General features: G+C 33.5%; 1 protein-coding gene across 2 annotated transcripts; it reads right to left on the bottom strand.

Moving 5' to 3' along the window:
• Nucleotides 1–2,201: 2,201 nt before the first annotated feature.
• Nucleotides 2,202–12,396, bottom strand: LOC113391863 (KAT8 regulatory NSL complex subunit 2). 2 transcript variants are annotated; one of them, XM_026627983.2, is made up of 11 exons: nucleotides 12,263–12,396; nucleotides 10,139–10,314; nucleotides 9,325–9,521; nucleotides 8,528–8,641; nucleotides 7,983–8,083; nucleotides 7,679–7,847; nucleotides 4,780–4,943; nucleotides 3,806–3,951; nucleotides 3,402–3,536; nucleotides 2,983–3,114; nucleotides 2,202–2,685 (listed from the first exon to the last, which is right to left on the bottom strand). In XM_026627983.2, the coding sequence occupies exons 2-11, from the start codon at nucleotides 10,292–10,294 to the stop codon at nucleotides 2,557–2,559; spliced, it is 1,443 nt and encodes a 480-aa protein (XP_026483768.2). In that variant the 5' UTR covers nucleotides 10,295–10,314; nucleotides 12,263–12,396; the 3' UTR covers nucleotides 2,202–2,556. The 2 variants fall into 2 exon arrangements, with proteins under 2 accessions (XP_026483768.2, XP_026483766.2); XM_026627981.2 differs by lacking the exon at nucleotides 12,263–12,396 and adding an exon at nucleotides 11,635–11,890.
• Between the last annotated feature and the right edge of the window lie 3 nt (nucleotides 12,397–12,399).

Below are 12,399 nucleotides of genomic sequence, written 5' to 3'. Positions count from 1 at the left end.
ACTGAGTTCTGCGGCATTTGCGGTCAAATAATTAGATTATTTACCGATGTTGATACGGCTCGCTTAGTATATTTTAGTTACTTTCAAAGTATAATGTCTTACGGTATTATGCTCTGGGGTAACGCAGTCGCTATCCATACTATATTTATGCTACAGAAGAGGGCTATTCGAGCAATCTATAGCCTAGGAGCTAAAGAGCTCATTGAGGTAAAAATTTTAAGAAATCAACATATTGACTGTTGCTTCTCAATATATATTCTGTAATGTTATGTATGTACGGAAAAATATTAATAATTTTATGAGAAAATGTGATACTCATAGCACTGTTATAAGGAACAAACACAAACTTGTTACCCCTGTTACTCGACTGCATAGTCAGTAACTCTTTTGTGGGGCAATGTTTACGGTTCTACAACAGGATCCCAGAAAGCGTTCAAAATGCCTCTGTTGCCAAACTAGTGAGTTTATGATTGATAGCACACCTTGAGAATTAAACGATTGGTTCCTGGCTATATATATTGATAACGATTTTAAAAATAGTAACTATTATATAAGATATTTGTTATTTAAAAATTTTATCAATTGTTTTAACAAAATACAGTGGATATAATTAATAACGAACTTGAGACTATCGACGTGGAACTTACCTACGTCCCTTGAATTTAAAGTATATTTTCGTATGGATTTCGTAGAAAATCATTCAGCATTCGGCAATAGCAACATCGTATATAGCATTATTTACCGGTATAGCGACTTGTTGTTATGAACAGTTTGTGACATATTCCTAGCAAATCCACGCGCATATTGTGACTCGGCAAGAGTCGGCAAAGGCACAGAAACTCATTCATAACACTATTAAGCTTTCTTATCTTTTGTTCACATGTACAGATTAAGAGTTTACAAGTTAAGCTTGCTTTGTTTGTATATAGGTCTACTTAGCACGTGTACAAAGCTGAACTTATGAATCTGTTTCATAGCAAATTTCGAATGTGTGAGGTATTCTTAAAGTTGTGAATATGATTCCTAAACGTACAACATACGTTCGTAGAAAAATATGGACATAATTTCGAGACTGGAAAATGGTGTAAGCAATGTTGATCTATGTAAAGAATTTGGAATATCACATTCTACAGTACGAACGAAGTGGAAAATCCTTGAAAATATAAAAATGTGCCCATAAGTGGTACTACTTTGCAAGATCAGCTAATCAGATTGCTGGGAAGCTTCGGAAACCAACTTTGAATGTTTAGAAAGCATGATTTACAGACTTAGATAACATCGTGATATAGTGATGAGTAAAGTTTGTGGAGAAGCCGCCGCTGTATCGCAAAATGTTTGTGACAATTGGTTGAGAACAGTTTTACCAAGATTAACTGAGGGATATACCGACTGTCAAATATGGAACCCTGATGAGACGGGATAAATTCTTTAACTTAACTATGGATAGAATACTAAAACCAAAAGGAGAAATGTGTACAGGTGATAACTATTAAAAGATAGAATATCCGTACTTGTTGTTTCAAGTACGGCTGGTGAATAAAGAAAATTATTGGTTTTTTGCAAAGCAAAAAACCAAGGTGTTTCAAGAATGAAAATACTCAGTAGATTCTTCAACTGAACTGGCAGTAGCTTCACATTTAATTCAACAGTTACATTACGAATCAAAATTGCTTTTATGGGACTACTTGAACACAATATATTGTTACAGTGCAGTGAATAGTTCTCAGTAAATATTGCTCTTTTGAACATAGGTCATTTATAATTCAAATATCAGTGTATTGCTGGTATTGATTATTTTTATTAATAATACTTAATACCTATAATATTAAGGAAATGTAACATTTTATCTAATCTTACTATATGTATATATGCATGTCCATTTCTTACCATGTTCAGGGACCTTGTGCATTATTTTATATTCAGTAGTCACAGTCATAGTCACTTTAACTTCACTTCACTTTTCACTTAACTCATTATGAAATACATATAAATGCATATTGTCTCTACTTGGAAACTTTTTAATCAAAATCAGTTGTCATTCTATAATTTTTGTCACATGCACACATCACACATCTTTATTTTGTTTATCACATAACTTCCGGATGGTATTTAGGTACAACCATACAACCCACAAAGCTTAAAACGTTTCTGGCAACAATAATCGTTTACACAGATGTAGCTTATTGTCTATGACCGTTAATAAGCAATATTATATGTGGAAGCGCCAATGTTCTCATCAAGTGCTTATACATAGACAGCATTAAGAAATGAAAACAGTACAGCACCTCGTTGATATTTATTATTTTTCTATTCTGTATGACATAAATTTATGTCTTTGCACTTGAACACAGTTCTAACTTTCTTTAACATTACAGTCCTTGTACTCCTTCTCAATAAGGAGAGATCATCAAGGTCACTGTTTCATTATCAGTTGCAATGCCATCCATTTTCTTCTAATCTTGAAATTCTGACTATCTTTACAGTGCGGATTTCAAATTTGTTTTCCTACTAGTCAGGCCAATAATCGTCATATACGCCGTGACTGAAGTCCAAATGTCAGTCATACTGCATCTCCGACAGCGGTTCAATCTCATTGATGATCGGTTTGTCCTCCGGTGAATGGACCTCTGTGCGAGAGAGATCCGAGCTCGAATGTGACTCTGACTCGCTGTCCGATCCATCTTTCTGTAATAAAATTAGTAATAAGTGTAAAGATACATTTGAAAGATTTGAAATTTGAAAATTACAAGTGAATTGTTTGATTTTTACTGTTCTTAAAGACTGTTTCAATACTGTTTTATCACAATTTTATCGACTCGACTGCCTCGTCGGTTTAGTGGCTACATATAAGGTCGCAGAACCCGAGGTCCTGGGTTCAAATTCCAAGTCGGGCCATTAAAAAGTTAGTCGATTTGTATCGAAAATTTCTCAGCTCTGAGTCTAGAAGTTGGAAGGGTGACACGGAGAAGGCGAGGGGCGCACCTTGAGCGTGAAGGCGGCGTAGACGGGCGGCGCGGCGTGGTAGCGGCAGCGCGCCGACGGCAGCGGCAGCGCCGCCAGCGCCTCGCCGCACGCCGCGCCGCCGCGGACGTCCCCGCACGCCGCGAACAGCACCTGCGAACATATGTCTCCTGATTAAATACTCGAACACACCGAAATCAGTCACTGACTTTTCTGTACAATTGTTATTTAAATTAAATATAATCTTTTGGTTCTCGTTAAAAAAATAAAGTTATTTTCGTTTATTAATTTAATTTATTATGGATTACTTATGGATTTGGAAAAAATGGCGTTTTGAACGTCAACGTAACTGTTACTGCAATTAAAAAATATATTGAATTATCTGTCATTCATGAAGATAATTCGACATGTCTCGCCTATAATAATAAATAACAATTTACCTGTTGCCTGTCATGCAGCACGTGTTTGAGGCAGTGCTTGGCCGCGGGGAGTGCATGCGTCGAGCATCGAACCCCTCCCTCGACGAAAGTGCAACGGCCTTGCGATGGAATGTGCCTGTTTAATATATCGTTAGCCTGAAATATTAAAATTTTATTATTAGTATAATCAAATCCAAAAAGATTTTAATAGCTTTTTTTTTATTGAAAAGCGGAAACCCAAGTTTCGACATAATAACTGTTAAGCTACTTTACTTAAATGTCTATTTATTGAACACCTATTGACGCCCTAAGATAAGTAATGTTCATGAATTGATTGAAGATTTGCATTTGGAGGCACTATGAGTTCTTTATTATAATATTGTTTGTAAATATGGGCGTTATAATTGCACAAAGTCCATACATACCCTAGCCCGTTTATGATGCAACTTCCTAGCCAGTACAGCATCCACACCATGCTTCCTGTGGTAGCCGGCGTAAGCTTTAAGCTTACGTAGCTGTCTTCGCTCCCGAACTGTGAGTGGACCGCTCCGGGCTTGGGAGTTAATTGAGCCTGGAATAAGAAATTTAAGAAATTATAACCCTTATATATTTATTAATGTAATTTATTGTATTTTATTATTTCTATATAAATTGTACACTATTGTGTTTGCCTAAATCAGGGATTCTCAAACTATGTTGGACAAGAGAGCCCTTTTGTTTGACAAGTTGACAGACATAAAACAACTTACATAATAGCTTGAGAGTGACAAATAAGAATTTGTGTTAATTAATAGAGCTCGATTTTTAAATCCGATTACCCTAAAATTTGTTTTCCTTTATTGACATAAACGATTATTGACCCCTTAAAACTGACTCAATCAAGCAGTCAAAATCAACCACATTGGGAATCCCTTTTAATGGAATGGCCTTTTAGCTAGCTATTGCTGGGTATATTATGTTAAAACAGTATTTAATAATGATGGTAAGTGTTTACCACTGCCCATAGACAATGGTGCTGTAAGAAATAATAACCATTACCTACATGACACCAATACACCACCAACCTTGGGAGCTAAAATGTTATGTCTCTTATGCCTGTAGTTACACTGGCTCATCACCCTTTAAACTGTTTTTAACTTTAATGTTGTTTACACCTTTAATGACGTATCATTTTGTATGTTACCCAACAGATATTAATTTTAAGTGCTTAGTGATATGTTGATGGTGTAACTTTTCCAATAAATAAAAAAAATAAATAAATAAACTGGAACACAATAATACTAAGTATTGCTCTTTGGCATTAGAATATCTAATGAGTGGGTGGTATCTACCCAGATGGGCTTGCACAAAATCCTGCCTCCAAGTAAAATTTATATAATTTATTGTGGACTTTACTTACAATATTGCTCCTTTTCAGATCTTAACGACTTAACATACTGCAATCTTGCTGTTTGCAGCAACGTCCTTAACCTGCCCATCTGTTTTATGTATGCTGACTGTAACGATCGAAGCACATTCTTGGCCTCACTAACTGCTTCCTCAGCCGTGAACACACCTGCCTTCCTGTAGAGAATGTTACTGGTTATATAGTAAAGCAGTTTAACTATCACAGATAATCAATTCAAGTCTCATACAATTACTTAACGATATATTATTTTCAAAATATTTATGGAACACACATATATTCTTTTCCAACCATAAGAGGACAAAAGCCATATAAACAACTTTTGACAGTAAATTGACGCGATATCATTGGTGGAGAGCTTGATTAAGGGGACTACATGAGCTAAATGCAAGTTTTATAATGCAAAAAAGTATATGATCCAATGCAGTAAACCAAATGAAAAAAATATATGATAATCTTCAGGATACATGCTAGTTATTTGCTATTTTGAAAACATGATGTAATTAATTTGATACGATAGAAAAAAATCACAAAGTTACCTCTAAAAAAATCTTTTAATAAATAAAAACTATACTTATATACATTCAATAATTCTGGTTTTTTGTCAGATTATTCTACAAGCAATATATTATTTAACCTCTGCGTCATTTTTTTAATAACTTCAATAGATTTTTTTTAAATCAGATATTCTTATTTTCGAACAAAATTCGTACGCATGTGTGCGTAAACGCCGTGTACAGACATTGCCGGCCGAGGCCTGATGCTATACAGATGTGTCGATCTTTTCGTTACGAGCATCATTACGTTACGAAATATTTTTTTGTAATTTTAATTGTAAATTCATTGTTTCATGTTTTCTTATAATAAATATTATTCTTTCTTGTAGATAAATATATTAAGTTAAAATAATGTAGTAGTAATTAGCCATTTGTTTTTATTATATTATTTGTCATAAATTTTAATTGTGTAAATATGGGAAATGAAGTGAAACGCGTGAGGAAAACTAAAAAACGTTTATATAAATTAAGTGCCGAACATACATATGAACGATAATAAAAAGGTAAGAGTATTTTTTTAGTAAACATATTTTTTTTTATAAATTATGAATATTGAAAACATCTATTAGAAAAAATGTGCAATCAGTTCGCATAGAATCAGATTTTTCGAGCTGTTCTTCAAATATTATGATAGAGTATTTGGTGAAAGTAAGGATAAAATCAATTGAGAGTGACTACGTTCGATCCCCATGATCTCGAAGCAATTTGATATTTTTCATTAAAAGTACTATGGGGCATATTTAGATACATATTTTTTAAATACATAATTTTATAATTAATAAAAATATAATTACTAACATATATTTATTTTTTACAGAATAAAGAAAGTCGAAAACAATAACACGGAAGCTATTTATATTGCGTAAGAGTTTAATTTTATCGATTTTGTTTATAATAAGAATTAAAGTTATGTATGAACTAATTTTAATAATAAAAAAAATAATGTAATTGTTGTGAACCAGAGAACTAGAATATTTAGAAGTGTCATTTGTACGTAATTCAAAAATTGTAATTTTTAGTAACGTCCGCCATATTAGATTGAAAATGGAAGCAATTCATGAATCGTGGATTGTCATCGAGACTAAATATGTGTGCCAACTTTCAGCTCCATAGCTTCAATGGAAGTAGGTGTAATATTGATTGCAAGATTTCAGGACATACGTACATACATTCATACATACAAGTGAAATAAAATAAAATATTTTAATAAAATAATTAACACTAAATGTTTTTTTTTGTAGTACCAAATCCAAATATTTTAAGTTTAATTAAATCAGTTTTATTTTTTAATCATTTTCGAATAACAGTCCAAAGCAAAACAAATAATTCTAATATCCTATCTATTTTTATGAGATTTATAATTAAACCTAGTATGATTAACCTAGTTAACCAATGATTCAACCAAATCGACTTGACGACATTTTTTTCTTGTAAATATTTAGATGTTTTTGTTTTAATTGATTTTTTTTTTCTTTGTGTACCGATATTAATAAAACGAACAAATACTACGCTATATGTTACCCCACGGTTACTACACTACAGGTTTCGAACACTTACGATTTTATTATATAAATAGATTATCAAACTTTTATAAAATATTAAAAATTGGTATGTTTTAATATTTAGTATAAGAACTAATTGTGGTAGGTATAATAATATAAATAAAAGAAAAAAAGGTTAAAACTAACTGTCTATTTTATTGTGTACAAAATATAAATAAAAATATTGTAAGTTTAATTGAATCAGTTTTTTTTATAATCATTCGTTAACTAACATCGAAAGAAATAAAAACAATTCTGTTGTCCTATCTATTTTTTATGAGATTTATGATTGTTCTTACTTCGCTCGGTTTGGCGCCATCTATTAGAATATTTGGGCGTAACCTCGTTACCTCGCTTAACCCTTAGTTCACGGGCTTGCCGTTTTTGTCAATTTTGTAAGTGTGTGCGTGCGATTCTCAAGGGCACTTAGCTCTTGTAGTCCTCTTAATCTATGATATTCACTATGGATTTGCGAAAAATTGTGTTTTCGACGAAAGTGTTACCGGAATTTTGGAAGTAAAGTGTAAATAAGTAGTTCAGTCTAATAGTGTTGTAATATAAATAAAACTATATTTATTAAGAACTATAAGTAGATCACAATATAGCTGAGTTATTAGCAAAGAGCATGAAATGTGTAAATTTAACGTTTGTTTAACTTTTTTCCAACTTCTTAATAAAATTTCTTATGTTAGATATCGACGCTGTAAGAAAAAGTGTAGGGACCTCGCATCGAGTGGTCCAATTGTCTGTTTGCATATTTATTACTTAAAGCCAATAAAAAAAGCTGCCACTCACCACAACGGCTGCGTCTCGCACGGCGCCTCCTCGTTGTCGGAGTTGTCGCGGTGGCGACAGTCGCCGCCGGGCCCGAGGGTCACGCTGTCACAGTCGCTGTCGCTGGCACTCGCGTATTCCATTATTGACGCAGACACGCTCGCATTCACCGCTGTCGCATCGATCTCCTCTGAAGACGATTTTTTTTTTTTTAATTTAAATATAATAGTCTCAATAATCAGCCTTTCTTTCTTCAAAGATCTCAAGTAATCTTACCTTGGAGAAAAGTGATTTTGAAAAATATCTTAATAATTAAAGGACTCACTGAATGGGTCCACAGCATGCGTGGGCACCTGGTCCTGGTCAGCCGGATCACTAACCACTGACACCGATGAAGCACAAGACGTCGTGCGTGTGCGCTCGGGACTGCAAAACGAATTTATAAAAACGTTAGATGTTGTCACTTCAAGAAAGCGATTGGGCAATAGAAGTTGGTGTCGATAAATCCCTCTCTTCACCTTTTACACCAAGTTCAAATGGAACCAACTAGAAACTACTACCAAACCGAGTTTGGGCAATGTAATGAAATAAGCTCCAAACCTCAAAAGGAGAGGCCTTGGCACAGCAATAGGAAAGTTCCAGGTAGTAGTTTATTTCGTGGGAGGGCTCTGTGAGAGCCAGTCTGGGCAGGTACCACTCTCATCAGATATTCAACCGCCAAACCGCAACACTCAGTACCGTTGTGTTCAGGTTTGAAGGGCGAGTGAGCCAGTGCAACTGCAGGCACTAGATCTTATCTCCCAAGGCCGTTGACATGTCTCAGAGCGGCGATGTCTGCGGTCAGGAAAAGGAATCAGCGGGTGCGCTCACCGCACGTAGTGCTGCAGCTGCAGCAGCAGCGCCTCGGGCGTGGCGACGGGCGGCGGCGGCGCGGCGCTGCGGTGGCGCGCGTGCAGCGCGGCGCGCGCGTGCTCGAAGCAGAGCCTGCGGGCGTATCACATACGTCAAATTATTGTATCTATGTTCACACTACTTTTCCGTCCAGACGTCGTATCATTTGTTTGAAGTGACTATTTGTTATATGTGGTAAGCCACTTCGTTACGTAACGCGTTACGGCGCCTGTCTGGCTTCCGTTTTTCTTACGCGTGTGGCAACAGTAAGCAAGCAATATTGATACTAATAATGAAATTACACAAAATTCTAATGAACATAATGTTCAAGAATTGTAACAATAAATAAAATATATTTTATAATCAATAAAATATTTTTTTAATAAATAATCTTTCCTTGCATTTTTGTATTGATATACATAAAATTGAAGTAATAACCTAAGCTCAAGTTAAATGATTTAAATATGAACTATGCTAAATTTCAATTCAATCGCCCATATAATTTAGATCTCGCGAAGGGTAAGTCAGTGGTATTATTTCACTAATAGTACTTGAATTTTCGGTTTCTCTATGTTGAGCAAAAATTTTACCAATCAGTAAAACTCGATCGTATTGGTTCATCATTCTGCTAGGTCCGAAAACCATCAAAAATTATTTACAGATCAAATTAAGCTTTTCTTTTCAATTTGGCCAAAATTCTTCCCCGACTAGGCATTTCCAATCCACATGTTTGTCAACCATTACAGTCAATCAATATTAATGACTAAAATAATTACCCTGGATCCCTGTCTATCGGTGCAGGCAAGTTGCATCTTGATCCTGATGGTGCAACGTGAGCGCATTGCTTGTAAGGCGCGGTGGAGTCGTTCAAAATGTGTCGAGCGCAGTACACTCTCCCTCCCACCACTGGTAGAGTGCATTCGTACGCCCTGTGAGCGCACGTACGCGAACGTGAAACAATTTCCTTCTGCAACTGTAACATGAAAATATATTGATATATATTAAATTATGTATATAATTATGTAATTACGGATCTACCGTATGGCTTTTTGGGCTTCAGCCCAGGGCCCCGTAGATTCAAGGGGCCCTCAGATAAGTCAAGTCAAAGTAAAAAATAGACGATAATGCGAAAGAATCCATCATTCTATTAAATTAAACAGATCGTATGGTTTGCAACACTGCAAATCCTGCGATTAATCAAACCCATTCAATTAATTTAATTCAAGTCTACGTTCAGGTGTGTCTTAAGTGGGGCCCCTAAGTAGTATTAGACCAGGGCCCCCTAAACCCACGGTCCGGCCCTGATGGGAAATTTTAGTTCAACATTTTGGTATGATTTCATTGGATAATTTTTGTTAATTCCATCAGGCAAAGTTGGCCAATAACATAACTAGTGAAATGGTGCTTTAAAAGTTCTGCTTTTAACTGGATAATATAATAATTCCTGATGGACTAGATCTCTCTCTGTGAATTATCTGTTTAAAAATAGTCCTCTATAAAAAGGATAATATTCTATTATTTGTGGATATTTTTTTTGTATTTGTTCTCCATACACACCCAAAAAACACAATGTAAATTCAAATAAGTTACCTGAGCTCTGAGTTTCTCTTCCTCCTGTTTCTTCACTAGTTCCGGATCTGGTGGCTTGATGGACTTGACATTGGTGATCCTGATAGATGACGAACGTGACCCGCGGCTGAGCATCCTTACTTTTTGTAAATGTATCACCTTGCGAGAATCTGACATATCATCAGAAGACGAATTCACTGGAAAAACAAAAGGTCAAACATAAAACACATATATACATTAAGTTATCTATCTTACTGATCTCACACTCTCAATTTTTCTCATCTTACTAGATTTGAATTACATATCAAATTTAAATATTTTATCATCAACAAACCTAAATTTTGTAGGTGACATTCTGCCGGACATATATGTTTATTAAGCGAAAATTTAGCATTATAAATAATCTAAAAAATGTTTCTGTTACTTTTGAAAGTATTTTATTATTTAGTAGTTTCCGTCCTTCTTTGGGAGACGGGCCAATGCTAGGTTTCCTCCTTCCTATTCTGAACCCCTGACAATGTGTATGCAAAATTTCACAGTGACTGATTAAGCAATTAAGGTGATAAAGCACAACAAAATAACCAAATAAACATACTAACATTCACATTTATAATATTATTAAGGGGCGGAATACAATGTAATGTCATGTCCATAATTTAAACAAAAATGCTGTAAAGGAAAGCTTATCAGGGCTAAGCTTAAAGATATGTTCACCCACGCTGTGAGGAATGACTATGTTAAATAATACTAATGTAGGTACAGTAAAAAAATAATACAAAATTATACAATCATAAGAATACTCAGCTTAGAATTATAGAAAAAATAAAGTTTAATACTAACATAAAATAATATTCAGAGCAATAATGAAAATAACATTTTTACTATATTATTAAGATATATAATTATGATATATTTCTTATTCAAATAAGAAAACATTTGACTTCAACAATTTCATTTGTTTTAAGATTTCCCAATTTTAGGTCTGCCTAATAATCCAGTCCTTATTATTTATAATAATGTAAATATATCATATTTTAATGCCCATTTTTGTCACAGAAGGTATTGTTGTTCAATATTATAAAATATAATTCCTTATTTTTAATATGTATAATATTTATTCTATAAAAAGCTGATTATAACTAATTACTAGGAATGAGATGGAAATAATTATTCTACCCATATATTAATTAATTTTTAAATTTAATTATTTTAATAAATGACAATTATAAATATTTATTTTATAAAATAAATTGTATAAATAAAAAATATTATTTGTTTATGTATGTAAATATAATATACATTGTAATATTAGTACATATATGACTTTAATCGTCAATTTCATGTCGCGTACTAGTTAAAAAAAAGATTGAATACAAAACGTATTCCTTTTTTTAGGTCGGTTAACAAAAGCAATTTATGGATGTTGTGTAATTTGTCTATTAATATTTAATGTGCTATTCAAAACTAGATCTTATTGTATATTTTTTATAATTAATAGGAAGGAAATATATACTTACGTTCAGAGATTCTAATGTTATGTGATTGCAGATGGTCAACATTTTCTTTTTTAATTGGGAACATAGTCTGTTTAAAAACTAACTAATTAGAAAACAAATAACTTCTAAGGTTTATAATGTATATATAATTGTCTTAAATAAAACTTTAATTTTGAAATTTAAACAAATATTTTCCACTACATAAACAGTGAATTTGCCTTTTTTTCGGGAAAAACAGAAACCCACGTATACAGATTCCGAATATTCACCACGAACTACGCAATAGGCCGCGAAAAATTCATTAAAAACATATTGTCAAAATCATTTCTTGTTTATTGTTAATTACTTAATAATAATATATCGATGTTTTTAATTCTACCAAACAGAACATAAAAATAATTAACTAATTTCCAATTCATTAGTCTGGCTTTAATTGAAGAAATAACAAATTTCTACGAAGTTAATAAAGAAGTGTATTGTTTCTACAGTGGTGGTCGGCCATTTGCACCGTGTGACAGAGTATTTAGGTCCGTATATTTAAAACCGTTTATTTTTCATGGAAAGTTAATTACTCAGTCTAAAAATATGCACAAACGAAAGTATACATACTATATTACAAAATCTAACATAGTGATAATATGAAATGTACCTGGAATTGTTGCAGATCTTCATTCTGTCACCGGAGTCCTCACTGTGAAACCACCAAAAATTTACAATGGCGACCATTTGATTATAGCTACGAAGTTATACAAAAAGTGACCAAATTTTTTTACATAACTTTTCATA

The sequence above is a fragment of the Vanessa tameamea genome, chromosome 28 (assembly GCF_037043105.1).
Source record: "Vanessa tameamea isolate UH-Manoa-2023 chromosome 28, ilVanTame1 primary haplotype, whole genome shotgun sequence".
NCBI classification, from domain to species: Eukaryota; Metazoa; Arthropoda; class Insecta; order Lepidoptera; family Nymphalidae; genus Vanessa; species Vanessa tameamea.
The sequence above is the reverse complement of the archived record's forward strand: the minus strand, read 5'-3'. Positions and strand labels throughout refer to the sequence as shown.